This window comes from Schizosaccharomyces japonicus (genome assembly GCF_000149845.2).
Source record: "Schizosaccharomyces japonicus yFS275 unplaced genomic scaffold supercont5.3, whole genome shotgun sequence".
Classification (NCBI taxonomy): domain Eukaryota; kingdom Fungi; phylum Ascomycota; class Schizosaccharomycetes; order Schizosaccharomycetales; family Schizosaccharomycetaceae; genus Schizosaccharomyces; species Schizosaccharomyces japonicus.
The window spans coordinates 2,347,542-2,374,165 of record NW_011627862.1 but is presented as its reverse complement, the minus strand read 5'-3'; the positions used below and the strand labels follow the sequence as shown (position 1 = coordinate 2,374,165).

The 26,624-nt window shown below is 44.7% G+C and overlaps 11 protein-coding genes across 11 annotated transcripts; 6 read left to right on the top strand and 5 right to left on the bottom strand.

The window, feature by feature from the left end:
• The first annotated feature begins 121 nt into the window (after nt 1-121).
• On the top strand, nt 122-2,401 carry SJAG_01795 (hydrolase). Its single transcript, XM_002172997.2, has one exon. It carries the CDS (start codon nt 661-663, stop codon nt 2,221-2,223), a length of 1,563 nt encoding a protein of 520 aa, XP_002173033.1. The 5' UTR covers nt 122-660; the 3' UTR covers nt 2,224-2,401.
• On the bottom strand, nt 2,283-6,336 carry SJAG_01794 (hypothetical protein). Its single transcript, XM_002172996.2, has one exon. The coding sequence runs from the start codon at nt 4,534-4,536 to the stop codon at nt 2,947-2,949; it is 1,590 nt and encodes a 529-aa protein (XP_002173032.1). The 5' UTR covers nt 4,537-6,336; the 3' UTR covers nt 2,283-2,946.
• Nucleotides 6,337-7,398: 1,062 nt separating this feature from the next.
• SJAG_01790 (protein phosphatase type 2A) lies at nt 7,399-10,518 on the bottom strand. The gene is made up of 4 exons (XM_002172994.2): nt 10,244-10,518; nt 10,078-10,148; nt 9,251-9,936; nt 7,399-9,174 (listed from the first exon to the last, which is right to left on the bottom strand). The coding sequence occupies exons 1-4, from the start codon at nt 10,402-10,404 to the stop codon at nt 9,148-9,150; spliced, it is 945 nt and encodes a 314-aa protein (XP_002173030.2). The 5' UTR covers nt 10,405-10,518; the 3' UTR covers nt 7,399-9,147.
• On the top strand, nt 7,538-10,463 carry SJAG_01791 (mRNA cleavage and polyadenylation specificity factor complex subunit). Its single transcript, XM_002172995.2, has 2 exons — nt 7,538-7,695; nt 7,760-10,463. Exons 1-2 carry the CDS (start codon nt 7,624-7,626, stop codon nt 9,086-9,088), a joined length of 1,401 nt encoding a protein of 466 aa, XP_002173031.1. The 5' UTR covers nt 7,538-7,623; the 3' UTR covers nt 9,089-10,463.
• A 205-nt stretch (nt 10,519-10,723) lies between the features above and the next one.
• On the top strand, nt 10,724-14,368 carry SJAG_01789 (karyopherin Kap14). The gene is made up of 8 exons (XM_002172993.2): nt 10,724-10,845; nt 10,991-11,049; nt 11,147-13,306; nt 13,356-13,519; nt 13,570-13,691; nt 13,747-13,905; nt 13,961-14,043; nt 14,106-14,368. The coding sequence occupies exons 1-8, from the start codon at nt 10,755-10,757 to the stop codon at nt 14,223-14,225; spliced, it is 2,958 nt and encodes a 985-aa protein (XP_002173029.1). The 5' UTR covers nt 10,724-10,754; the 3' UTR covers nt 14,226-14,368.
• SJAG_01788 (fungal protein) lies at nt 14,327-16,023 on the bottom strand. The gene is made up of 3 exons (XM_002172992.2): nt 15,672-16,023; nt 15,528-15,616; nt 14,327-15,454 (listed from the first exon to the last, which is right to left on the bottom strand). Exons 1-3 carry the CDS (start codon nt 15,733-15,735, stop codon nt 15,179-15,181), a joined length of 429 nt encoding a protein of 142 aa, XP_002173028.1. The 5' UTR covers nt 15,736-16,023; the 3' UTR covers nt 14,327-15,178.
• Nucleotides 15,989-20,902, top strand: SJAG_01787 (AGC/PKC protein kinase Pck1). Its single transcript, XM_002172991.2, has one exon. The coding sequence runs from the start codon at nt 16,396-16,398 to the stop codon at nt 19,324-19,326; it is 2,931 nt and encodes a 976-aa protein (XP_002173027.1). The 5' UTR covers nt 15,989-16,395; the 3' UTR covers nt 19,327-20,902.
• SJAG_01786 (siroheme synthase) lies at nt 19,524-20,446 on the bottom strand (the record flags this gene model as incomplete). The annotated part of the gene is made up of 4 exons (XM_002172990.1): nt 19,524-19,936; nt 19,984-20,059; nt 20,116-20,344; nt 20,403-20,446. The coding sequence occupies 4 exons, from the start codon at nt 20,444-20,446 to the stop codon at nt 19,524-19,526; spliced, it is 762 nt and encodes a 253-aa protein (XP_002173026.1).
• SJAG_01785 (hypothetical protein) lies at nt 20,872-23,312 on the bottom strand. Its single transcript, XM_002172989.2, has one exon. The coding sequence runs from the start codon at nt 23,055-23,057 to the stop codon at nt 21,156-21,158; it is 1,902 nt and encodes a 633-aa protein (XP_002173025.1). The 5' UTR covers nt 23,058-23,312; the 3' UTR covers nt 20,872-21,155.
• A 24-nt stretch (nt 23,313-23,336) lies between these two features.
• Nucleotides 23,337-24,870, top strand: SJAG_01784 (UDP-glucose 4-epimerase Gal10; the record flags this gene model as incomplete). Its single annotated transcript, XM_002172988.2, has 3 exons — nt 23,337-23,450; nt 23,490-23,549; nt 23,597-24,870. 3 exons carry the CDS (start codon nt 23,337-23,339, stop codon nt 24,584-24,586), a joined length of 1,164 nt encoding a protein of 387 aa, XP_002173024.1. The 3' UTR covers nt 24,587-24,870.
• A 98-nt stretch (nt 24,871-24,968) lies between these two features.
• SJAG_01783 (WD repeat protein) lies at nt 24,969-26,586 on the top strand. The gene is made up of 6 exons (XM_002172987.2): nt 24,969-25,131; nt 25,170-25,243; nt 25,292-25,401; nt 25,463-25,622; nt 25,687-26,380; nt 26,425-26,586. Exons 1-6 carry the CDS (start codon nt 25,079-25,081, stop codon nt 26,444-26,446), a joined length of 1,113 nt encoding a protein of 370 aa, XP_002173023.2. The 5' UTR covers nt 24,969-25,078; the 3' UTR covers nt 26,447-26,586.
• The last annotated feature ends 38 nt before the right edge of the window (nt 26,587-26,624 follow it).

The following is a 26,624-nucleotide window of genomic DNA, read 5'->3' as shown; positions in this document are numbered from 1 at the left end:
TGGCACCAATCACGTTCCTCAGTCTCCGCACCCTGTCGGTAAGGGGCCATAACCTTGAGCTTAATTCTGCTAAAGTGCAAAAACAGCTAAAATGACGTCAGTTTTCTGTAATGTTTACCTGAGGTTATAAGAGCGAGAAATTGCTCCGGCTGTCGCGCGCGACGCAGGCTGTCGTAACCATGTAGTAGCCCGAACTCGGCATTCATGATGCGTTGCCAGGTCATTTCCATGTAACTTCGCCACGGGCAACGGGCGGTATGCGAGGCCATCTCCGACGACACACCTACTTCATTCAGGCGACTCAGGTTGCATAAATGGGCTGCTCTTCCTGAGGGCCGGCAACAGTTATAAAGTGCCTGTTTGTTTGATTATACTGGGATACCTTTCCCGGCTTTTCATCCACACGCATAATACATCATCCACCCACTTCTTTCCACTAAAGTTTTAATTTTAATTACCGTCTTAATTTGCCATTCGGTTTGGCTTTTCACTAATTCATCATTCCTCTTTACTCACCCAGACTGGTCGTGTGAGTTTTGAAAAAAAGATCGTGCGTCTCTCAACAATTGCTTTGACGCTAAGAACATTCCACGTGTTCGTTACGCACTTGTACATCTACAAGAGTGATCATTTTCTCTCCCCTTAATTATAATATCTGTAATGGCTTCTGTTTCTCCTACTCAGAGTCCAGTGGACGAGCGTACTTCGCTGCTCCCAAGATACTTGGGCATCCGTGCAGATGGAACAACCCGTGATGACGACAAGTCTCCCTTGTTCCGCTGGATTCGCAGTGTCTCGTTCACGTTGTTGGCCATCACACTAATCGTGTACATTCTACTTGTTGTTAATTTATTCGTCTCTATTCCGGTGCTGACCCCACGCTCCCCTGGTTTCCTGCCCCTCGGCTTCAACTTGCTCTCCATGGGCATTCTTTTGTTGCAGCTCCTTTCTTCGTATGAACCCTCTGTTGCTGAGAGGTTTACGCAGAGGGTCGTTGCAGTGTTACTGGCCGTCGACGTGGTTGTCATGATGGTCTCAGGCACCTACCGTCACACCGAGGGATGGCGCGGAATCCTATGGTGCAGCTGGGCTTTGATCGTTGCTCTGTGGGCCATTGCTGCTGATTTCTTGCTCATGAAGAACAGCGGTTACTACGATGAGGCACTTTCGAGCGAGCGCCCTAGATGGTGGTCCTGGCGCTTGTGGTCTCACTGGACTGCTGCATCCCTGGGTTCTGCCATTGTTTCTGTCGTGACCATCCTCCTTTCGCTGAGCTTGTTGCTGCGCTGGTACGACTCGGCGGTTCCTGTCCCAGGGCACTTGTACAGCGTTGCTGACTACTCGGCGCGTATTCACATGCAGTGTTTCGGCAATCAGTCCAGCAACTACCCCACAATTCTTCTTGAGGGCGGCGAGTACTCTGTCCACCCCCTTAAGGCCTGGTTAATGCAATTGCAAGGCCCTCAAAACAAAGACGGTTCCCGGAACCCTTCGGCAGTCCCTCTCGATGACAGATACAACCTGGGCGACTTGTCTTACGTTCCTGAGGATACTCGTGTCTGCGTTTGGGACCGCCCCGGAATGGGTTGGTCCGACAACGTTGGAACTCCTGTGTCTGCCGGCATGGTGACCGACATTCTCAGTGAGGTTCTTGAGCAGGCTCACGTTCCCGGACCCTACGTCGTTGTCGCGCATGGCGTCGGTGGTGTATACTCGACTATCTTTGCCGCGAGACACGTTAACGATGTAAAGGGTCTCGTCTTAATTGACAGTGGCTACGAAAACACACTGAAAGATTCAGGCCGCATGCTTCACCGGTTCTGGGTCGGTGTTCGTGGTGTGTTTTCACCTCTTGGCCTGGGCCGCATGTGGTATTGGCTGTTTACCGGAAAGAGTCGGTTGGACCGCATTGCTGGTGAGGCTACTTATATTAATGATCGCTGGATCAAGAACAAGATGGAAGAGTCTTTGACGGGTCCTTTGTTCTCGCTTCACGAACTCCGAGCAGCCACCTCGGTACTTCCAAAGGACTTGCCCGTCGCTGTTATCTCATCCGGCAAAAACATAAAGCGTCTTAAGCGCTGGGCTGCTGATCAGCGCGGACTTAGCAAGCTTACCCAACATACGATGTGGGACATTGCTTCCAATGCGGGACACAATGTTTGGTTGGACGCTGAGGGCGCATCGCTCATCTTAAAACGCATTGCTGAGCTTGCCTCCTAGACAGCTCCACTCGTTCATCCGTGTTTCGTTTTTGGTTTTAGAAAGTCCCGTGTGCTTCAGTTTTACTCTAAATTACGTTAATGAATAATGTTTATGATTGTAATGTTTTAAAATTAATGAACCGAAAAAACTAAAGTGAAAAAGAACTAAGTTGGAGGGAATAATACGTTGTCGCAGGGAATTGTCACGTCTTTCAATCACACATAGGTTGGTCGTAATACAATGGACGGAAAAAGAGGTTTATATAAAACGCCAAAAAAGAAGAGAACAAAGATAGATGGAAGGAGGGAAAACGATAGGAGCAGTTTAGCGTGAATCGTCATCATGATCATCGTCAATCACACGCTCACTCATTCCCCCGGGTTTAACGATCCGCTGGTAGAGCAGTGCGACGTGAGAACATCTTTGAGTGATTGTGTGGTTTATCCAACTTTTTGGACAAAAGAGAGCAAAAGCAAATCCAGCCCCTTCCTTCATTGACGAAGATACACACGCCTACCGTGTCGGTGGTATACGCTGATGGACCATCAAGGAACCAGAACTTGAATCGAAGACGTTGGTTGTGTCAACCAACACTTTATATGGAGAACACCCAGTAGCAATAAATAGTAGAGGGAGGGGAATATTCAATGCGCATATTCAAGACAAAGCCGTTTAACCTATTCTGGGCAAGTCTTTTAGAATAAAACAGATTGAGGGAATTTCATGAAACAAGCAAACCGCTTATTCCGAAATGAAGCCGTCAACAATCACAAGCAAAGGATTTATTAACGTGCACGCAAGCTGGAATTGAAGATCGTTCTGCAAAGGCATCAGCTCATTTTTATCTTTCTGGTAATGGAGTGTAGTCCAATCGCGATCCAATTTCCTACGAAGACGATCACAGAAGTCGTCATACGAGCATCCACTCGACAAACGAAATGCGAACAAGTCTTCGCCAGCACGAACCTTAACCTTTATAGACCCGTTGGCACTAGAACGCGATCCTGTAGCTGTGTTCAATCGAGTAGGTGACGGAGGTGACTGGTTGTTATATGTAATAAAGGGTCTAGCGACTACCTTGGGAACGACGCTTGTTGCATAATCAGCGCCGACATCACCGGGCTCGAGGAAGAAGAACCGGCGAACAAACCAACTCGATAATATATTAGCAGGCAACCGACACAACTCTTTCACATAAACGTCCAAATCGAGTGCACGTTGTTCAGAAACAACATCGTCCACCTCGTCGACAGGACCAGGCATGTATGGAATAACCCGCTTGGAACCGCTGCGTCCGGCTTCATCGGGGAAAGCCTCCAGCAAAGCGAGCTGCAGATTGTAGAAGTCTTCATAATACCGACAAAGGTTGCGGTGCTGTCCATTGTCCATTACCGCACGCAGCAGATACCAGTATTGAGTCTTGGCATGAACAAACGATTCGACAGTGGCACCTGACACTGTAGGTTCGTTCGAAAGGGATATACGCGAATCCCGAGTAAGACGGGACGACCGATCACAACTACTGGCAGTACTCAAACGGTCATTGCATGCAAGTTCGGTACTTTCACGCAAAGCATTACTGGCGCTCGATGTGTGACCAGAGGAATTCGTCATGTTCGTTGGCGTTTCGGGTGCTGAGGACACACTGTCATCATCTTCAAAACGACCCAACGGAATACTACTCTTTTTGTAGCTAGAGGCTGCTTGTTTCCACTCATCAACTAGAGGTACAAGGGAGGCAACACTAGCCTCGTTGCCTTCCTGGTCTGTAAGAACAGCACCAGTTTTCATGTCGCGCAATTCCACATACGAAATCGGAATCAAGCCTGGGCCGCCAAGACGACCAATGGGTTTGGCGACGAGCCATTCATGGTTAGAACGAGCAATAACAATTATGGCTTCACCAGCCTTCGCTGTAAGCTCGTCGGGTCTTTCAGCTGAAAAGTCGTACAATACAACTCCGAACAATGGCTGAAGACGATGTCCTGAAGGAGAGGTGGCTTCATTGGAAGTAGGACTTGTTGCCGGAAAGTCGATGGCAGAGACGGTATCACTGTCTCTGTTGTTGACTGTCTTCCCGAGTTCTTCAAAATACTTGACGGGAACATATCCACGAGCACCAACTGCGGGATTGCACACTTCATACCAGGCTTGATCTTCTTCACGTCCAATGACATGAAAGAAATCACCTTTTGAAAAGGAAAGTTCTTCTGAACCTCGTGCCCGGTAGTCGTAAAGGGCGCGGATAACCTTTTTAGGAGGCTCAATGGCCAAAGGATCTTTTTCCACGAGGCGATTGTTCCCCTTCCAGGAACGCCGTATCTTCATCATTTTTGGTTATTGAACAGAAAGCGACCGCTTGAAAAATAAACACACAAAAAGAAGACCGGGGCAATGAAAAAGTAGAAACCAACAGAGGAAGAGGGTGCAAACGTGTGGAGGTACGTTTACAGAGAAATTGAGTAGCGAATATACGCAAGCGAGGCGAGAAAGGAAGGGAATGCTTCTGTACGCTCGTGTACGTGGGAACCCGAACAAAAAATAGACAGGTAATTAAGGGAAAAAGGCGAGTGCAAACGCACAGCTCGTCAAGTTATATACGTATCCGCTTTGTATTAAAGGAACAAAAAAAAACAATAGCAAATTTGGCAGCACACAAGGCCCTTTGTGTGCGAGGAAAATACTGTCACTTTTGTCTATGTATTTCACACAAGGCACAAACAAACGAGAATACGTGGCTGCAATTTTCCTAAAGCAACGCAAGGGACTAAAAGGATCAAACAAAGAAAGGACTGACTATAGTCGAAGGGATTCGGTTGCCAGTCCGATGAAAGAGTGGGGAAACGATGTCACGAACAAAGAAGGCTTTGTTGCTTGGCAATATCCAGAGAAGGAGGAGCAGCAAGAAATACGCTGAAAAGAATGAGATAAAGACGGACCAAGAGATACAAACGAAGCAGAATGATGACGCATGAAAATGTAGACAGACGCTGAAGACAGTCAGCAGCAACAGTGGTCAAAGCAGTAGTAGCCTGCAGCTGCTACAGCAAGTTCAATCAGAATTTGAACGAAAAACGGGCTATTCGTTAGCACGCTTACTTAAATGAGCGTGTACTCTGTCGGCACTGAGAAAAGATGCAAACGCCGGTGAGGCCTTGGGGATCAGATACTCACTTCGTACAAGCTTCAGCAATTCGGCCCTGCATGGACGCAGGCGGTATTTGAAGAGAAGTAGTCAACTTTAGCTAAATTCGCAAGTGCCTTAGCCTAGCGACCGCTCCGAGAAAAGGCGATATTTGACGCCAGTACCTAACGCAGTGTAACGAGCCGAGATAGCGAGTGATCAACCAAAAGAAAACGCGGGTCCCGTTCAACCGTGCTAGACCAGCTGATTACTCAGAAAAAACGATTGGATCGTTAGTCGAGTTCCCGGTGAGAAAGGCACCGCAAGCATACGAAAACCACGAAGAAATAGAAACCGATGTTTCTCTGCGGAGAAAAAAAACGTGTGCTGCAAGCAGATCTCGCGTAACTAAGGAGCCAAGGAGTAGCGGCTTTTTTGCCTATGGAGCTATGGTGTGCTTCTTTTGGGAACGAGTAACGTCATAACCATCGATCAGATTCCATACGCCTCCCAAATGGCTGCGAACAAAGAACCTAACACGAAGCCGAGCGCTGACGAATAGCACTGCATCAATTAAAGCGGGGACGCGTGGGGTTAAAAGGCTGAGTGACGTTGTCTCACGTTGTCAGGAATGATCTCCGGCGATGATTAGACGTCACATGCACGGGGTGATCGAAAGCGAATGGGACCAGCAGCAGTTTAGCGAGTGTGATGACGTCTGAATAGGTGGCATCAAACCCGTTTCAGCGATTGGACACGCCTGCCATATGCTAAGACTGCTGCGACACTAAGCAGACTTGCTGGCCGAAGCTTCGTCAGGAGGAAGAGTACTAGGCATGACATGCGGAGACCTTTCTGACTTCTCTCATACGAACCCTAGGGATTCCTTGTGATCGGTTTCATCACTTAACCGATTGCGGTCATTGGCTCCATTTTTTCGAAACTACTGAAGCTATTGAAGCAACGACGGACTTCGCTTGGATTAACTAACAACCAGAGCGCAAGCGTGTGTATTAAATACTTCTCGAAGACGTGATGTCACTGACACGCTATGCCGTCGCTTACAGAAATAAGGTACGAGCGGAACTTTATTTATTAACGAATGCGAATGTCTGCGCCTGGAACCTCGTCCTGCTAGTTCAAATGCAAAACTTGACACAACTGAGCCCTCCACCAATCAACTCTCGGTTGTCGATGCAAAAGCGGCGACTCACTGCCCCCACTCTCAGGAGCCGATCACCCCGCGAAATCCAATTTCCACGCGATCTCAGCGTGTCGCCGCGGAAGCGTTATGTCGGACGGTATCACAAACCATGTGAAGAAATGAATACTACAGTTACGTACGAATAGACCCCTTTACACGAGTGTACTAAACCGCTTTAGTGTATACCGAGTAAACTTAAATTTTATTATTTAACATCAAAGGGCCCAGATGGCGGCCAATCATAGTCGGAAGGGAGGCCTAACCCGATAGATAGAGGGTTCCGGCGAATTTAACGAGCGAGGATCAGAGCTATCTTCGCTTTGAGGGTCGACCCTCGGAAGCTTATTGTTCAGAATCCGGGGATCTGCGGAGATTCATTTGCCGTCGGAATCGTGCGAATCGGTTTTCTCAGCCCGACAAGAGTTACCCTGCTTGCACGCACATTTGTCGACTGCGCATTTGCAAAGCTTCGCGTCCCCCTTGCAGTCACAAGTTTGCTTCTCAGACATTATGTAAATGTATTGTAACGGGATGTTGTCAATTAAAACACGTGTTCCGTGTGGGTTGTTGCGTGGTCAACTGTTTATATAGATGAATTGGTGGCAAACTGGGCCACTTTAAAAGCCGCATGACACAACAATGTCGTCACTATACGATCACTGCGGCGTAATCCTTTGAGTCATTTCCGCTACGTTAACCTCTGAAGCGGAACTGTATATCAATCTTAATAGACATTGCTAAACAAAGTACGAAAATCTGGGAGTAGCCTGTGAAGTTAGTGTTTACAACAGCTAATTGTCAAAGAGGAAACAGAAATGAACCAACGCCAGAATACCGATGGCGGCTCAGCCGCCATCGCAGTCGCCTCTGTTTTGAGTGCCGGTAGTATACCACGGGGTAGCGAACATTTGTATGACGTTTGAATGGCGTAGATTTAATTTTGCGACACTCATTAGGACCCTTTCATGGGTTACCGAAACTTTAAAAACGTTATTTGTCACCACCATTTTTCCACCACCATAAACTGCAACATCAGCATGGACAGCAATTAATTGCCCACCGAGCACACGTACACAAACGCGTTCCGCGAATGAGGGAAATTACCATAGCCAAGGAGTGTGAATGGCGGTTTGAAGTCGATGAACCGGAAATTGAAATAAAGGTAAATACCCATCCTGGGGTTGTTGTTTTGCTGAAGCATTTTACTGACTAGTTTTGTAATTTAGCTGCTTTCCGGCACTGCTGAATGTTTCGGCACTGAGCTGGCAGTTGGTCCTCCTTACAAATTTCGTTACCAAAAAGCCGCTATTTTTACGTGGCATGGATGTGTTCTACAGCTTGATGGAGAACCATTGGTCGAGTATATTGCCGAAGAGACACCTATGCTTACTTACCTTAACTTGCATTTCGCTTTGAACGGGTTACGGAAACAAGCCGAGTTTTCTTCTGCTACACCAGATTCGGAGGCTTCTTTAGGTCCGCGGGTTTGCATCGTTGGTCCTAAAGATGCCGGGAAAACCTCTCTGCTTAAAACGCTTGAGGCCTATGCACTCAAACAATTTTACCATCCCATCTGTGTCAATCTCAGTCCAACCCAATCTATGCTTGCCCTGCCTGGCTCATTCTCTGCCTTCCATTTAGCGACCATGCTGGATATCCAGGATGCTGACGGTTTTGGTTCGAGTATGGCAACAGGACCAACACAGATTCAGGCAAAGTCACCCCTCGTTTACAGCTACGGTCTTGACGAAGCATTGGATAATCCAAAGCTCTACAAAAATTGCGTGTCACGGCTTGCCATCACAGTTGCTTCCCGTATGTCACAAAACGATGATGCTCGTCGCTCTGGCCTCCTCATCGACACACCCGGCATGGTGGACTCTGAAAAGGGCTACAACATTCTACATTCCATTCTGACAGACTTCCGTGTCAACGTTTGTCTTGTTCTTGGATCTGAGCGTCTTTACAGCGCTATAAAACGCAAGTACAACGATGCGCACTGGTTAAAGGTGCTCAAAATACCCAAAAGTGGCGGCTGTGTTGACCGCAGTTCAGAGTGGATCCAGCATTGGCAAGCAGCTTGTGTAAAGCAATACTTTTATGGTGACTATCGCATGCCCTTATCACCACTGTCTATTGTTTTGGATGCACAGGAGGTGGTTGTGTACCGTGTTTTGGAAGCATCTGCCCACCTAATGCGTTCGAGTGTATTGCCCTTGGGAATGGGTGGTGACGGTGAAGAAGACGGTACAAGCGCTGCTGCCGTTGAAAACGGAGACTCTGGCGATGGTCTTGGCGGCCATTTCATGCAAGACAATCATTTGGAACGTATTCACACAGACTCAATGACCATTTTACAAAACTCCATTCTTGCCGTGTCCAGTGTGAGTGCAGACGAAGATGAGCACCTTATTTTAGATTCATGCATTTTGGGTTATGTGTTTGTGTCGGATGTTGACGATACGAAGAACCGGTTGACAGTGTTGTCTCCGGTTCAGCATCGGTTTCCTAACAATGCTCTTCTCATGGGAACGTTGAAATGGCAAGACTCATAGAAAATGGGTATAGGTTACGGATATGAACAGATACGAACCTGTCTTTTGAACAGGTCAAATTACAAAAAATACTCGGCGATACTTTGCTACATGCATGTTAGTTGTTGTAATATCGCATTGAACGCCAAACTGTAAAAGTTTGTGCAAGCTGCCACTACTTACACTGCTAGCCATACTCTGTTGGTATTTGAGTATTTCACCCAAAGTCGGTTGGTTTGGAGCGGCATCAAAAACATTAAAAAACCGGCTTTGGTCTGTTTCAATCTGCAAGATGCTAGCCAAGTTGGCACATCGATAACAGTAGTTTGGTGCAGACCAGATGGTTGACAATTTGTCGTCAAAAAGGACTTGATAGCCCTCACTGCACAACTGATGTGCTCTCAAAATGTGATCAAGCTTATTTGAATGTAAAAATTTGTCCACTATGCGTTCGCCGAACGAATAGCCGGCTCCTCGAGGAGATAGTGCGAACTCTTGAATGCTGGGGTCCGGATCCGACCACATTAAATCTGCCATAGGACCCTCATGTGGAAATTCGCGGAACCGGTTCATGACAAGAATCTGATCTACGTGTTGAATACTTGGTGAAAGTCCTCCATGGACGCAAAAAAGGCGGCCGTCTATCACTGCTGAAAGCGTGAGGTAGTCAAAAAGCTCCGTTAGGTGACGCCAAACGTTTGCATTTCCGTACTTCCTAACACATTCCGCATAGAAGCCATATGTTTGCGTGACTCCTCTCGACTCATGATTTCCTCGAAGCAAGGTCATTCGTTGAGGATACCGGAGCTTTAAACATATCAAAAGAAGAATTGTTTCAACACTGTAGAAGCCTCTGTCGACATAATCTCCTACTTCAGTTAGAATTACTCGGTTGAAAGAAAAGCCATGAGGAGGAACAGATTGAACTGTAATCTTGTTTTGTTCTTTATATCTGCATGGGTCAAAACAATCCACTCACGGCTTACTTCGCACTATGGCTGTCTTCTTACCTAAAAAGAGATAATTGGTGTATGGGCAGGGGCCGCCGATTTTGAAAATCTCTAGCAAGTCATCAAATTGTCTGTGTAATTGTTAGCGTGACGATCGCTCTTGTCAGCATAACAATGTTCTTATGATTATTGGTTATGTTGCACCATGCTAAGCAATGCTACTAACCCATGAATGTCTCCAACGACTGTTATTGGAGTCGAAAGCTGGACCGTGTTACTCTCCTGGACGAGAGTCTCTTTGGCAAGTGAGCATAGTGTTGCAATTACGACCTCGGCTATGAGCTCCTTCTTTTGGATTCTCTCAATTAGTTCGTCTAAATCGAGCATAAAAATAACAACTAGTTAACCTCGTTATGGTTTGTCAATGTAGCTCCAACTTTCCTAGCTTCTGTGTTTGTCCCGTCTCCTGCTCGCGTCTCTTTATTCCCTGTGAGCGCGTGCTCTAAACAGAGGTAAGTAATCTTCGTTCATGAAAACATGGTGGTTATCTAAGCGATTTGTTTATCAGATCATAAAAGCCAACTTTAGATCACGATAATGTATTAAAATGGTTTAACAGCCTGTTAAAGTAACATGTAGTTATATCTAAGCGCGACACTTAGTGACTTAGTGTCGATCAGTCCTACAGGTGGATCGTTGAGAGGAAGGAAGACAGCTTGCCTTTCGCTTCTCGAACTATGCTTGGTCTATTGCGATCAACTCAGTCTGTGGACCCCAATGAACGCCTCCAGGTAGAATTGGAGATTAAGAAACTCGAGAACACACCAGGTACGTTGCGGATGTGTAGCTGGAACGGCGTGGAGACGGGCATCTGTGTCGGTTCTACAACATTATCAAGAACTAGCGGGATTCTACTGTATATTCAATACATTACGACTGTATCAGAAGTCCAAAAACTAACTCTTCAAACTAGAGTTTCCTCTTCAATTACTGGAAGCTGCTGGCTCCGATGCGGAAGTTCCTCTTCGCCAGGTAGGATGATAGTGAAAACAGAGGACAACAAGATCATAAGCTGTTTATTTGTCTTGTTAAACGGTTGTGAAAGTTTGATACTAACCACGTGTTTTAGGCTGCCATTTTGCTTCTTCAACAATACGTTTTGCGTCATTGGTCAATTCTATTTGAACAATTTCAAGGACCTGCTCCGGATGAACAAATTAAAAATCAAGTCCGTAATGGGCTCATTCATCTTTTAAAGTCTACGGACAACTCGCTCTTGGTTAAGGCATTGGCTTATACTATTGCTCGGATTGCAACAGTAGACTTTCCTGATGAATGGCCTTCGATCTTACCAATTATCCTTGAATTTATGGACAGCGGGAACAACTCATTAATTCATTCTTCATTAGATGTACTCAACGAGCTTTTGAACGAAAGTTTAATGGAGGAGCAGTTTTTTGCTATCGCACCTCAAATTGCTACTCGCTTGTTCAACTTGTTGAAACTCGATAGTAACATTGATGAAGTTGCAAAGACTCAGGTCCGTGCTGTCACCGCTTTCGGTTCATGCTTGGAACTTAGTGAAATGTATCAGGAAGCCAAACCTGAACTTATACAGACTTTTTTGAGTGAACTGCTTCCTCCATGGATGGAGTTGTTACTTCTAAAAATGCAATTACCTTTATTAAATCCGGGTGAGCAGGTTTTGTCGCCTGAAAGAGCAGGTTTATTCGCTCTGAAAGGAAAGATTGCTTCAGTCTTAAAAACACTTCGTGAGCTGTACCCCAAACGTTTGACTCCCTATTTGCTTCATTTCGTTGAAGGTGCATGGGGGATGCTCGTCGGTGTACTGCCCGTATACACTATTGCCTTGGATGGGAAAAACAACGATATTGAAGACTCACAATTCGCGCCGGGTTATGAGTCTCAGTACCTCATTGAATTATTACAGTTCATCAGTATCTCCTTCCAGAACAAGGCTGTTCAACAGTTCTTCCAAAACGGTGCGTCTTCTGGCAATCTCACTTGTATCCAAACATTACTGCAGTACGCTCGTTTGTCCGAGCATGACATTGAGGTCTATGAAGATGATGTGAATGAGTACCTTGCTATTGAACTTACATTTGACTGGATTAATGAATCTGTCCGTGGTGCTGCGGTTGATGTTTTAAGCTCTATGGAAGAGCATTCCTCATTGCCCATTCAAAAGTTTTTACGAGAAACGTCTGCCGACCTTCTTTCTAAAGCAAACGTTGATTGGAAGCTTCAAGAAGCTCTTTTGTATGCGTGTGGTGTCGTTGACGCTAATTCTGATGATTCAATGAATGAAGGTTTAGATCCTCTGTTTAATGTTCTTACAGCACACTTACAAGGTTCTAATGATCACGTCCTTCTCACATCCCGTATCGTCCTTATGCTTGGTCATTTCTCTGAAGTACTTCCTTCTTGTGGCCAGTTGTTGAATGTCTGTATTGGCATACTTACTGCTCCTAATGTATCCATCTTAGTTAAGTTTTCGGCCATAAAAACAGTGGAACGAATTTGCTCTTCTTCTTCTGATCCAAGCTTGGAGCAGTATCAAACAGGCCTGGTTCAGGCGATTATCCCGTTTTTTACGGAGGCGGCAGACGAAGTATTTATTCTTCTTGTAGAATGTTTGGCAGCTGTTTTGAAGTTAAACTACGAGGCTATATTGGCTACTGACATCCCTGTAATTTCAATGCTTTTCTCAATCGTCACCAAAAGTCCAGGAGATCCCTATGTGTTGGGAGTTTTGGAAGACACTTTTGAGGAATTGACCAGCGCTTCAAACAACTACGAACAAATATGTTCCGTTGCGTTTCCCGAGGTTGGTCAGCTTCTTCAAAGCGACGATGAACTTCTAGTCGATGTTGGTAGCGCACTTTTGCTGTCTTTGATTAGAGGTGGACCATCTCCTCTCCCGGCCAACTTTTGTATAACGGTACTTCCCATCTTAGAACAAATGATTACGGCTCATATTGATGACAATGAAGTCGTTCAGCTTTCTCAAGAAACCATGCTGCAATTGCTTAAGAAGGATGCCGCTCAAGTTTCCGCTGCACAAAAAGACGGAATTTCTGGCATGCAAATTGTGTTGTCCATTTTGGAAAAGCTCTTGTGCACAAATTTAAATGATTCGGCTTGCGTTTCAGTTGGTGCCATTGTAGTTCAAGTCATCGATAAAGCAGGCAGCTCCCTTAACATGGAGACGCTTTTGCTTGCATGTATCAACCGTTTGTCTCGGGCAGAGCAACCCAGGTTTATCCAAGTACGTCTAAAAGCAGTATTTGAAATGATACTAATGACCTAAAATTTAGAGCATCATCTATGTGTTTGCAAAGTTGATCCATCGTGACCCTGAAGGAATGGTCAACTTTTTGACATCTATGCAAACGGCTAATGGAACTGCACTCGAAATCCTCATGAGAGTTTGGTGCGACAACTTCTCTGTGTTCAGTGGATTTAAGAATATTGCTTTTATGTACGTAATCAACAGTTTTTGTCCCTTCCACGCTTTCTAACAAATTCCAGTGCAACTGCTTTGGCTAAGGTTTTCTGTGTTCAGCAACCAATGCTGGATCAAATCCAGGTGAAAGGAGACTTGCTTGTTTCACAATCTAGCCGTATCATAACACGTTCTCAATCCAAGAAGCGTAAGTCGTTTAATAGTGCGCGTCTTGTGGTCATTTTACTAAACATAACTCACAGATCCAGAACAATTTAGTGCTGTGTCAGCTGCTGTTAAAATTGTACAACTTTTAGCTCAAGAGTACCAATCACTGGAGAAGAAGGATCTGGCTGTTGAAGAAGTTTCCGACGATGGAGCAGATGATTGGGAGGACGGCACTGCAGATATTGATTTTGAGAGTATGAGCAACACACAGATTGTTATTATTGTTTTTCTTACTGACATGCCATTTAGCTTTGAAAGCTTTTGCCGAAGATGGAAATGCTATAGAGGAGGATTCTAATGACACGGAAATTATTTTGGATCTTGACTTGCAGGTATTATTAGCCTACCGGTTTCATAATTTGCTCTACAAACTTTTAACTGACACAATTTTTAGACGTATTTGGCAGACTTTTTCAAACAGGGTTGGGCCGTTAATGCACACAACTTCCGAGACATTGTTCAACAAAACTTGAATGCTGACGAAAAGAAGTCGTTACACCAATTCTTTCAGTAAGCTAGATCATCATTCTTCACTCATCCGACCTCCATAATCGTATAGCGAAATTCAGCCAGTTTGTACACCCTTCCGGACAGTTCTTTTTTGACACCTTGGGCATCAAGACCAAAAAACGAAATTACGGAAAAGAAAAGTGTTTGAATTTGAATATTAATAGAATTGTTAAACAAAAATGGTTTATAGCAATGGACGATTGCATAACCGTCGAGACTTTTGCTCTTGAAGTTTCTCCTCAGCACTCTCACACAATCTGTTCAGAGTCAAGTTACGTGAAGTCGCAGGACAAACAGCAAGAGCAAGCCAACGGTTATTAGTCAATACAAAAAAGTCATGTCGCGGCAAGCTCACGAACCAAGGAACAAGCCGAAAACAAATCAAATGTCTAACGTATGGTGTGCGGAAAGCAAATGCAAGAAGAAAGAACGAAGAAAAATAACAACACCAGGCCAAGGAGAAAGAGAGTGTACCATACGGAAAGTAGATGTGGTAAACACCGAAGGAACAGGAAATAGAAATACCGATTTGTGCTAAAAAGGAATATGGCACAAAAGATGCAGGTCTCAAAGTCACAGAAGGCAAAACCCCAAAAGTAGCTCAAGCTGCAAAACTTGTCATCATATAGGTGTTAACGCGCATGCTCGACGGCAATCAATGTCGCTCAAACATAAGAATAAAGAACAAAACAAGAAGACGTGAACGTAGGAAAACATAAAGGTCATAAAACGTGTGCATGCGGAGTGGAGGACCAGGAAACCACGAAAAAACCAAGAACTTCAAAGATAAAATAAAGGGTGAAAAGGGATAATGTACAGTCAAAGCACAAACAGTCGTTCCAACGAATATTCTACTCGCAATAGAAGGCAGTATGGATTACACAACATATACAACAGGGTGTATACTCATACTGCCGACAATGCACGCAGGTACGATTCTCTTCCGGGAGATCTGACCTACCAGAGTTGCTGTTTGTTGCTTACGGTATTGGGAACGATGGTAGGATTGCCAGTAACAGGATCAACAATGGGAATTCCAGCATTCTTTCGAGGACGAACAACACCAGAAGTAACGTTGTTGTTGTTGAAGTGGGTGCCGGATCCCTTTTGATAGTTATAGTTCATGTACTGCAATCCGAGATTTCCCTTTAAATATACATGGGGTGTCGAAGGAGACATCGAGGGCGAGCTACTAACCGGCGACACGTTTGTTGACTGGTAAATAGTGCGAATCTAAACGCGTGTTAGGAGCAAATCGCGGAAACTAACCAGGAAACGAAGTGTTTCGGCATAAACGAGTACATACCTCGTCTTCAGTAAGGGAAGGACAAAAAGCGAGATCGTCTTCCGCATCAAACGTCCGTGCTTTATCAAAAGATGCTTGGAAATCAGCCACTAATTAGGTTAGTCGAGTGTAACGGCACTATTATGGTCGCGGCACGAGACTTACGCTGATACTTGTAGAAGTTCTGATTGTGATGGTTGCTGCTGTTATTCTTGTAGTGATAAACCATCTTGTTATTCTTCAACTGGAGGATTCTGTAACGGCTTAGACTCAGTATTTGTGGTTGGAAGTGGCCAAACGGAGACAGACCAACCGGCGTTATGTAGCATCAAAGACGATGCAACAATAAACATGAATTTTAGCTGCATTCTGTGAACAGTTAACAACCACGCAGTTCTGTGTATTCGGTTTTAACTTTGAAGGTGTATATGCATTAAACGATGTTTCTTATTCTTCTCGCGTGGCGCTTAACCGAACCTAAATTTTGGGTGAGAATGTTCGGGGGGGTTACTGCGTACGAAGCAAACAACGTAACCAACTCTGCATCAGAATTTCCGGTTTGGTTTGTGCTGTATCTTGCAAGCTACGGTTCAACTTTCTGTATTGCATTTTATTCGAAACAATAGGCTTTTCGGCCTTTCTTCGTTGTTTTCGAACTACAGCATTCATTTCTCACGGTTGTTCATCGCACAGCATTTCCTTTTTGATTACAGTTTGGATTCATTAACCTATAAGAATCTAGAAAGGTGCTGTGTTGTTGTTAGGACATCTTGATTCCAAAAACTCGTTCTTTACCTTCGTATACTCGGCTTTTTCGTGATCACTTGCTTTCATCGCCAGTTTCTGCCTGTAATTCTCTTTATCCTAAGCATTGCTAAATTTAGTCGCGATGTATAGTATTGAAGCTGCCATTGACGATGTCCAAAAGAAAATAGACAGAGAAAAGTCTCTCATTCAAGGAGCAAAGGCCATGGTTGATTCCACTGGTAACTCAGAAGTTAAACAGAGACTGGAGCACAAAATACGCGAGGCCTCTAGTAACATTGACTATTTAACGAACCGTCTTAATTCTTTAATGATTGAAAAAAATGCCCCATCGCTTCGCGGTATTCAAAAAGCTTTCGATGAGAAGAGTGTGTCTTCATCCTCAATGAGTTCTAAGGTTGTAAACGGAAAGTCCGCATTCGATATCCTGCTTAGCAAGGCCCCGTTGAACGAGGAAATAATTATGACGAAAATGAAGTTTATCCAGATGCGTCTTGTTGTCGAGGAACAATGTCTTGCTGGCGTGGACAAAATTGTGAACCTCTATTCAAAAGAAAGCAAAAATTACGAAGAGGCAGCGGCCCAACGTGAAGAGATTCTTCAGAAAACAAGATTATTGAAGTCAGCATTGAAACGGTACAAAGAACTGTACATTCCGTCTGATGAACCCAACTCGACTGCTTCGGAGACAAGTATAGCAAAGAATTTGTTCAAGCCTCTGACCGGTACTGTAAAGTTAACCATTCATGCCATTAAAAACGTTGATCACACAGATGCGAATGAGCAGAGTCATGGCGCACACGACACATTTTTAAATATTGTTGTTGATAATCGAGTTGTCTGCAAGTCAAGAACCGTCCAACATGACACTTGGAACGAAGCATTTGTGTTCGAAATGAACAAAGCTCGTGAATGCGAAGTTGTCGTTTATGATAGAAAGCCGGACAAAAGTTTGCCTATTGCTTTGCTGTGGGTTCCCTCAGCTTTAATTTTGGATGATTCGAGACGCAAGCGAAACTTACAGGAGTTGTCGGAAATTGACTGGAAAATGAACGATTCGGACATGCTTCCACTCAAACACTCTTCGTCGCGGACTACGAACGCCTCTGTATCCACAGACGTTGCGTCTAATGCCGGAGCTGCTCCCGGTGGGGACAAAACAAGAAAGTTGCTGTCGCAAGTTTGGTTATCACTTGAACCTGCTGGACAAATCTGTGTTTCGTTGGAGTTCACGAAGAAAGTACCAAACAGCAAGGTTATTTCTGATAATGGTTTGGGTCGCCAAGGTGCCATTCGTCAAAACAAGGAAGAAGTTATCTCGGACTTCTTGGGACATTCATTTGTCCTGCGACAATTCTACCAAATTATGCGGTGTGCCGTTTGCGCCGACTTTTTGAAAGATGGTTCCGGTCTGCAGTGTGCTGAATGTAGTTATACGTGTCACAGAAGATGTCTCATGAAAACCATCAACCGTTGTATTGCCAAGACACATTCTGTTACTGCCCCTCCCGAAGGCGGAGAAAGTTTAAAGCATCATATTCCCCATCGCTTCGAGCCATATAATTCTTTCAGTGCCAACTGGTGTAGCCATTGCGGTTATTTCATATCATTCTTGAAAAAGGATTGCTACAAGTGTAAGGAATGTGGTATCACTTGTCACATTCGTTGTTCTCGTTTGATTCCAGACTTATGTGGAATGTCCAATGATATGGCAAATCACATCTTGAACGAGATTCGCTCTACAAAGCTGCTGACATCGAGAGTCATGAAAAGTGCTGCAAGCGTATCCAAGCCTGCGGCTCCGGAAATCAAGTCACCTACTCCGTTTTCGTTCCGCAAAAAATCAGGCGGTGTACCGTCTATATCACAGGGCTTACTGTTTGCAACTCAGCAACTTGCTGGGTCGCTCCCAGAAGCACCTCCTCCTCCAAGACCAGCTATCCCTGCACATTCGCCATCTCCTTCCATTGCTGAAACCCTGTTGAAGCCTGAAGTTCCTGACGTAAAGCAGTGTAGTTCTCCGAGCTCTATTGCTTCGAAAAAGGGAAAGCCCCGTATTGGTCTGGACGATTTCACCTTCTTGGCTGTGCTTGGTAAAGGTAACTTTGGTAAGGTTATGCTCGCCGAGTACAAGCATAACAAGCGTTTGTATGCAATTAAGGTTTTGAAGAAGGACTCAATTTTGAAGAATAATGAATTGGAAAGCTTAAAGTCGGAAAAACGTGTCTTCATGACCGCTAATAAGGAAAAGCATCCTTTCCTCCTAAACTTGTTTGCCAGCTTTCAAACTGGAACACGTGTGTACTTTGTTATGGAGTATATTGACGGTGGTGATCTTATGCTTCACATCCAGCGGGAGCAATTCAGTCTTAAGCGTGCTCAATTCTATGCTGCCGAAGTTTGTTTGGGATTGAAATACTTCCACGAAAACCACATTATCTATCGTGACTTGAAACTGGATAATATTCTTTTGTGTTCGGACGGTCATATTAAAATTGCAGACTATGGTTTGTGTAAGGAGAATATGACTGAAGGAAAGTTTACCAGCACCTTCTGTGGTACACCGGAATTCATGGCGCCAGAAATTCTACTCGATCAGCAATACAATCGTGCTGTAGACTGGTGGGCTTTTGGTGTCCTTCTCTATCAAATGATACTCGGACAATCTCCGTTTAAGGGAGATGACGAAGAGGAAATCTTTGAGGCTATTTTGAATGATGAACCCATGTTCCCCATTCACATGCCGGGTGAAGCCGTGGACATTATGCAGAAACTACTTACCCGCGACATCGACAAACGTTTAGGTGGAGGTCCACGCGATGCTTTGGATGTCATGGAGCATCCTTTCTTCCGTGGAGTTGACTGGGACATGATCTTCAAAAAGCAAATCGAGCCAACGTATAAACCAAGAACAACTGGTGCTTATGATATCAACAACTTTGATGTGGAATTTACACGGGAACGGCCAGTGTTGACGCCGGTTAATTCAATTCTTTCAAAGACCGAACAAGAGTCATTTAGGGGATTCTCTAGTTTTGCTGGAAGTGAAGATTAGTGTTCCTCGTGCGCGCTTACGAACAGATCTGGCACATGCTCGTCTGTATTGTTTTCATTATGTGTTCATTATCATTCTAATGCATTTTATGATAATGGTTATGGGCAGCAATCTAAAATATTGTTGGTAAAGAAGTCTGTTATCTAAGGTATTCGTTCCATTTGGGAGAATGCGTGCAGAGTTTGCTATGAATGTGTCTAGTTGGATCTTGGTGTTAAGAATCGGCTTGCAGCGAAAAGCACGCCGGCCACGAGGGTGCCATACCAAATGATATTTTGAAGCATCGGTTGCTGCTTGTCTTCGGCATGAGTTAGAATCGAAAAGGTGGGGACAAAGTTGGGAAAGTTTTCAACGAGTTCTTGCATCATGTCTTCATCCAAGGATGCGATTTCGTCAAATGACCAGTGTTCGCTGACACATTTCATCCAACGCATGCGTTTTTTTGACAAGTTGGGATCGGGAAACTTTGAACGCAACAGGCTACGTAATTGACCTACTTTCTGGAGTGCTAATCCGCAATTGTCTGGAATTGACGCTTTAATTCGCTGCTTAATCAGGTTTGCCAGCTTTGGTCCGTTTCCATTTGTGCTTACCATGATTTGCAAAGGACCTAGGCGCATTAGTAAGTGTGCTTTGGCTTGACAAAGTTGTTCATACCATCTCGAACCTCTGAGCCGAAGTAAAAGTCGCATTCTTGACGCACATCGGCAACATTACGGGAATACGTTTGCTTCTGCACAGTTTGCAAATGTGGGAGGAAGCCTCAGGGTCATCAATGGCAGTGAAAACCATAGCTGTGTCCTCTTCCAAATCATCGTCTGTGAAAGTTTTGTCTTTCCACACGACCTCTTTATTTTGTACACGCCAACGAACTTCGTCGTTTAATCCTTTTTCAGGACAGACGACTGTTACCAAGGCATCTGCATCTAGTGCATGAAGAACACGTCCTGCAGCAATAAATCCTCCTCCGACCACGAGAACTTTTTTGTCCTTAATTTGCCAGGCAAGAATGAGAGAACTGCAGAGTAATTAGCTATGGTTTCTTCGTTGGCGTCTGTTTTATGTCAAATTCTTACCCGTGAGGCGTTATCGGTGGGAAATTTTGTTCTTGTTTTGACATGATGTTAAGGAATGGTTTGTTCGTCTGGTACTGGCCTTATCCTTGTCTGTTGTTTACATATGACGGACGACTTGGGGTTTTTTGGTCAGTGCTGACGCAAGGCACGCTGAAAACAGAAAACACCAACACCACTGGTTGGTTGAAATATAATGGTTAAATTATGGTAGTTCATGCTTGGCAATTGCGTGTCCATTAGCAATATCCAGCAAGTAGGCAGTGAACTAAGCCATTGGGGTCTTTGGTGCTGATGCCGTAGCCAACCGGAGTAGTTTGGCAAAACGATTGCCACGGCGAGTCTCGATTCTTTTTTATCCTTAGTAATAAGTCTTCTTGTATCGCTGGTGGTAGTCGCAGCGGGGTTGTCAGCCTTATTAGGTTCGTCCAACTGTTCAAGGATTGAATGTGTGTTTCGCTACAGCCGTTGTTCCAGTTACAGACATAATTAGTACTACAATAACTTTAATAAATCTTAATTTAATGCTCTCAAAGAATGCGGTGTGCGACACTTTTCTTATAAAGAATATTTACAGTAATCTATCAGGCGTAAATGCCTATGTGATATAAACAGAAAGGATTAGACGCTCCATTAGTTACTCCGCTAAGTGCTGAATTAGTCATGTCGTCTTCACCTTCTTCCACGAAACGCTCAAAAACTAGAGCCGTATAGTTCTTTTGTTGCTGCTCGTCCGTCGCCAACACAAATGAGCCGTCAGTCTCCTGTTGTATGGAGTTGAGTGTTAATTCCCTGCAACAATCGCACTGTGCGGGAGGACTTCTGAAGATCAGGAAAGACTCCATAAACTTTAAGGGTAACTTGAGATTTCAACGGCTTCTTTTGGGAATAGAACAAGGTAAGACGAGTAACGGGAACGGGTCGGGGAAAGGATATAGCAACTCTCGAGGTTTTTTGAGTTGGAAAACACCAGTACGTTAGTGCACTTTTGGTCAGCAAGTGCTCAGGAATGCCGTTTGAGAAGAGACCAAGTTGGTGCTTTAGTATGGCGGAGATCGGAGGTTTTGGATGGGTTAACGAATAATCAATTCGGGTACCCATGGTTTTTAGTGCGTAGTCCGGAGCAAGGATGGACTCTGCGCTTTGATTAAACAATTGTTCTTTTAGTAATCGATGATATACTTCAAGCAGCTCCTGTTGAGTGCGGATAGGTGCTTGTGATAAGCTAATGTCAATTTGTTTAGATCGAGCTTTCCAAAAACGTTGAAACAAAGTCTCTACGTCTGGTTTTTGAAGAAAGGCGTATGTGGTCGATCGCTTAACATCGTTGACCAACCGATCTTGAATGTTTTCCTGCAAGAAAGATTCAAGCAACTTTCGATCAGGTGTTGCTTCTGCAACTAGTTTCTGCGCAAAATTGGAAATGAGTTTGTCTACCTCTGGCATTACTTCGTTTACGTCCATAGACTTGATCCGCTGAAAACCCTCTTCCAAGGAATCTAGATCAGAGAGAGAAATTGAAGTCTCACGGTTGTTCTGAGATAATTCCAACGCGTTCGACAATTCATCGTTTGCCTTTTTTAGCGCCTGCATTGAATGATGTGCCTCCGAAACATCGAGTGCGAGCCTTGCAATCTGAGGCTGCAATGCGTTATACTGAGGCAGAACATGAGAATCGTGGTATTCCTGCATGCCACCCAGCAGTTGGTCGGTCTCCGACAGCGTTTCCAGTTGAGCAGAAATCCAGCCGACAAACCGCATAGACTCATCAACCTGTGGCAGCTTGGAAAGGTTTGTGCGAAGAGAAGATAGGCCGGAAGAAAGGCGAGAAAACAGCGTATCTGCACGTTTGTAATTCAATTCCGTAAACTGTTCTCGTTTTTGTAGTTCATTGAAGAAGAGTTGCAACGACTGCATGTTTGGATGTGATACGAGCAACCGCTGTTCCAATTGTTGCAAACGTACGTACAACTCTTCGCTGTCATGAGGCCCAGAGACATGAAGCTTGCGGTAGAGCATGTACTCACGAAACGCAAAACAAAACGCCGAACTAGTGACGAAAAAAACAATAAAGTACACGATCTTAAACCGAACGAACAAGTAACGAAGAACAGAGATCAATGAAAGAGACCATCGACACGCCAGTCGAACATAAAAAACTAAACTAAATAAGAAATGCAAAAGACGAGAGGAGAGAGAGGGTGAGGGAGGGGAGGGATGGGAAGAGTGAGAGCGAGAGCGAGAATGAGAGACATGAGAACGACGTTGAGGACGGTACTTAGAAGGACGGGTGGAAGGCTGAATTTCATCAACGGAAACTTGGAATGGTGAGTGTGGGACTCGCTCATCGAGTGCCGTACTCTCAGCAGGGTATGTACGTTGAGCAGGTGCAGTATCCGCGGCACTTCTGTGCTGAGATGTGCCGTCGAACTTCCAAGGTTTTCTTTCTGGCGATGTTATAGGTTCAGACGGAAAGTTCTGAACACTATTTTTTGGTGAGGAGGCGGCAGACTGACGCTGACTCGAAGCGTAAAAGTCATTCTCGCGCGACAGCTGTTGATAGATTTGTTCAGCCTCTAGTATTGTCTCGCTTTCCAAGCTGCTGGAAGAAGAGCGTCGACTTCGCGCAAACCGAGCAGAACGAGCGGGACTATCCATGACGAAGGAGAAAAATTATGATATGTACACGGTAGTATACCGTCTAGCAGCTTCCCGCAAGGCAATGGTCCGTTAACTTGTTAATACACAATATTCGCAAACAAATGAGCTTTTCGGCCGGAAAAAAACGAAACACTTGCATAATACAACTCCTGTAAAAGGTAAAACACACAAATGATGTTATAATAGCTGTTTACATCCGTAATTCTTCAGGAAACGGGAGTCTACGTAGGCAGCGGTATTGGGAAAGGAGAGGATGCGTTACGTCAATTTAGGTTCATGCCCCGCAAATCATCCGAACCTTATTTCGCAAATGTCCACCAGCCTTCTACCCTTCGCCAAAACGCTTCGCGACTGAGTCTGCAGCAATTGCACACTAAAAACACAAAAATGGTACACAAACGGCAACGTACATGGCTAACAGGCACTTAGAAACAACAAAACGAATGTGTGATGGTAACCGGAGGTGCCGGTTACATCGGCTCTCATACTGTATGTGGGAATTTAGTGTTTTCTAGTTTCTCTCTAACGAAAAAAAGGTTGTCGTCTTGCTGGAACAAGGTTACGACGTTGTTGTTGTCGATAACCTTTGTAACTCACGGGAAGAGTCGATTCGTCGTGTAAAAAAACTAACTGGAAAGCCGGTTGCATTCTACAAGGTCGACTTGTTACACCTTGACGATCTGGACGGTGTGTTCCAAAAGCACAAGATTAACAGTGTCATCCACTTTGCCGGATTAAAAGCAGTCGGGGAATCTGTCCAGATTCCTTTGGACTATTATCACAACAACATTACGGGCACTGTTCATTTACTAAAATGTATGAAAAAACACGACGTTCGAAACTTCGTGTTTTCCTCGTCCGCCACGGTTTACGGAGACCCTACACGTCCCGGTGGCACCATTCCCATTCCTGAGTCGTGTCCTCGTGAGGCCACCAATCCTTATGGCCGTACAAAGCTCTTCATTGAGCATATTATCGAAGACGAAAGCGTTGCTTGGCCCCGGTTGAACTCTGCTCTTTTACGTTATTTTAATCCGGGGGGTGCCCATCCATCCGGTGTTATCGGAGAAGATCCATTGGGAATTCCGAATAACTTGCTTCCCTACATTGCTCAAGTTGCGGTGGGTCGTCGTGAGCATCTGAATGTGTTCGGTGATGACTACGAGACGGTGGATGGAACGCCCATTCGTGACTACATCCACGTTTGTGATTTGGCCGAGGCCCATGTTGCTGCTTTGGGTTATTTGCGTGCTCACGAGGTGCACTGTCGTGCTTGGAATCTTGGTTCAGGCACTGGAACCACCGTTTTTCAAATGCTCAACGCCTTCTCCAAGGCCGTTGGAAGAAACCTTCCATACAAAGTTGTCGCTCGTCGTGACGGTGATGTCGTAAACTTGACTGCTAACCCCGGCCGTGCAAACCAGGAATTGGGTTGGAAGACACACCGCAGCATTGACCAACTTTGCCAGGACACATGGAAATGGCAGAGTCAAAATCCTTTTGGATACGGAAAGGATGACGAGTAATGAGTTATGAAGAAGAGTCATTTGCAACGACATGGATTCAAGTGTTAAGAATCTCTGATGACTAGTTCTGTTGCAGCATCTCCCACTCTCTCTCTTTTATTGTTGATTTTGAGTTTGCGCTCTTTGTTTTGGTTTTCATTCCATTATTTTTTTTTCTTCTATTCTTTTATTTTTTTATTCTTCATGCTTTAGGAGACTAATCTTTTGCTAAGCAATAAAACGGGAATGCACGTAAATGATTATTGTGGCTGCTGGTTATGCATAAGAGCTTCATTATAATTTACCGATTCTTATGTATGTATCTGTTTTCTGTTTTACCAACACGATTGTTTTAGCTTTGTTTAACCGAGCACCTTAAAATTAAGGTTTAATAGTGTTAAATCTTATCTGATCCCACCTCTTCGTATATCCGGCAGTTAGGTGTGCTACGTTGAATCCAGCACGACACTCTTTACGCATTCAAAAACGAACTCTGGCCTCTGAAATTGAGCAATGCGCTCTCAAAACGACAATATTTTATGCTGTAACTATAACCAGGACTGCAGGTTTGAAATTGCTCGCAAATTCAACGCTAACGACTTAGTTTACTTGCTGTTGGAACGCGTGAAGGATACAAAATCTATAATTGCGATCCTTTCGGAAAATGTTTTCAAAAAGGTAGCAACTCATTCAATCGTGTTTTTGGCCTCTAACTGTCCGGCACAGCCCAGGAAGCAACGACGATTATTGAGATGTTGTTCAACACGTCTCTTGTAGCATTGGTGAAACAGACACCAGAAAGCAATAGCAGGAAACTGGAAATTATGAACACCAAGGTGAGTTTGGAATTCTAGCTAAAACGAACTTAACTGTGTGTCTGACGTTCTCGGATTTTAGAGAAGTACAACTATCTGTGAATTAACTTTTCCGACAAAGCTTCTCGCCGTGAAGCTAAATCGAAAACGCCTTGTTGCCGTGCTGGAGGAACAAATTTACGTTTATGACATTAGCAACATGATGCTGCTCTACACCATCGAGACTTGCAATAATGCTTTTGGTATGAGGGGATATTGTGCTGCTTGCGTTCGACGCACGATTGCTAACTGATATGCTCTAATTAGGCGTGTGTGCTTTGTCTGCTGATTCAGAGAACTGCTACCTTGTATATCCGGACATGAACAAGGAGACTGCAACGCACGAGGGATCGAACGGTGGGTCTTCCGTCGGTGTCGTTGGCTCAGACGTTTCAGGACGCGTTGTTCTGTGGGATGCCATCAAGTGTCAGCCTGTTCGTGTTATTGAGGCTCATAAAAACGCTCTGAGTCTCCTGAAGTTCAACGCAACTGGCACTATGTTGGCAACCGTTTCTGAAGACGGACGCATCATTCGTATCTTTGCGATTCCCTCCGGTGAGCGTTTGTTTCAGTTCCGGCGTGGGACCTTACCAAATCAAATCCACTCCATAGCTTTCGATCCCAAGTCACACTTTCTCGCTGTCACTTCTGACTCACAAACGATGCATGTATACCGTTTGGATGCGCCTGAACCGAGTCCATCTAAGCACAGTCTTTTACGACGCGGTTCCAAATCACTAGTGAATGCCGTCGGTGGATATCTCCCGCAGTCGTTTACCGGTGTCTGGGATCCTCGGCGGCATTTTGCTTTTGCACACATTCCCGGGCCTAGAGTTCGCACTGCTGTGGCTTTCTCTGCCGATGGACTGTATGTGAATGTTGCTACTCTAGCTGGTAGCTTGCTTGTATTTCGTCTTCCCCTACCTGAGGGTGGTGAATGTCCGCTCGTTAATCACTTTTCGTACGTTCTCGCCTTACTATCTCCTCACTTCTAACCTTTATTAGCATCGGTAATGTTCCAGTGTAACTCATTTACGTGTCTTTCTCTATTGAAACACCATTTTGTTATGAACTCCCGTTTTGACTTTTACTGCATGAACAAAAAGATGTACTTTAAACTTTCTAGTTTTGCATATTGGCACCAATTATGTCCGTAGCATCTTTCTAAATTGAATGACCAAACTTTTCTCCTTTACAATCCATGC

Bases quoted from the DNA above. Each gene is read 5' to 3' on its own strand.
- SJAG_01788 (XM_002172992.2), bottom strand. From the start codon at position 15,735: ATGGTTTATCACTACAAGAATAACAGCAGCAACCATCACAATCAGAAC. The intron at 15,617-15,671 runs GTAAGTCTCGTG...TAACCTAATTAG, and splicing joins GAACTTCTACAAGTATCAGC to TGGCTGATTTCCAAGCATCT. The intron at 15,455-15,527 runs GTATGTACTCGT...ACACGCGTTTAG, and splicing joins CTTCCCTTACTGAAGACGAG to ATTCGCACTATTTACCAGTC.
- SJAG_01794 (XM_002172996.2), bottom strand. From the start codon at position 4,536: ATGATGAAGATACGGCGTTCCTGGAAGGGGAACAATCGCCTCGTGGAA.
- SJAG_01787 (XM_002172991.2), top strand. From the start codon at position 16,396: ATGTATAGTATTGAAGCTGCCATTGACGATGTCCAAAAGAAAATAGAC.
- SJAG_01790 (XM_002172994.2), bottom strand. From the start codon at position 10,404: ATGCTCGATTTAGACGAACTAATTGAGAGAATCCAAAAGAAGGAGCTC. The intron at 10,149-10,243 runs GTTAGTAGCATT...ACAATTACACAG, and splicing joins GTCGTTGGAGACATTCATGG to ACAATTTGATGACTTGCTAG. The intron at 9,937-10,077 runs GTAAGAAGACAG...TAACTGAAGTAG, and splicing joins CACCAATTATCTCTTTTTAG to GAGATTATGTCGACAGAGGC.
- SJAG_01785 (XM_002172989.2), bottom strand. From the start codon at position 23,057: ATGGATAGTCCCGCTCGTTCTGCTCGGTTTGCGCGAAGTCGACGCTCT.
- SJAG_01791 (XM_002172995.2), top strand. From the start codon at position 7,624: ATGAGGGAAATTACCATAGCCAAGGAGTGTGAATGGCGGTTTGAAGTC. The intron at 7,696-7,759 runs GTAAATACCCAT...TTTGTAATTTAG, and splicing joins AACCGGAAATTGAAATAAAG to CTGCTTTCCGGCACTGCTGA.
- SJAG_01795 (XM_002172997.2), top strand. From the start codon at position 661: ATGGCTTCTGTTTCTCCTACTCAGAGTCCAGTGGACGAGCGTACTTCG.
- SJAG_01783 (XM_002172987.2), top strand. From the start codon at position 25,079: ATGCGCTCTCAAAACGACAATATTTTATGCTGTAACTATAACCAGGAC. The intron at 25,132-25,169 runs GTTTGAAATTGC...CTAACGACTTAG, and splicing joins AACTATAACCAGGACTGCAG to TTTACTTGCTGTTGGAACGC. The intron at 25,623-25,686 runs GTATGAGGGGAT...TGCTCTAATTAG, and splicing joins GACTTGCAATAATGCTTTTG to GCGTGTGTGCTTTGTCTGCT.
- SJAG_01789 (XM_002172993.2), top strand. From the start codon at position 10,755: ATGCTTGGTCTATTGCGATCAACTCAGTCTGTGGACCCCAATGAACGC. The intron at 13,692-13,746 runs GTAAGTCGTTTA...CATAACTCACAG, and splicing joins ACGTTCTCAATCCAAGAAGC to ATCCAGAACAATTTAGTGCT. The intron at 14,044-14,105 runs GTATTATTAGCC...CACAATTTTTAG, and splicing joins TTTTGGATCTTGACTTGCAG to ACGTATTTGGCAGACTTTTT.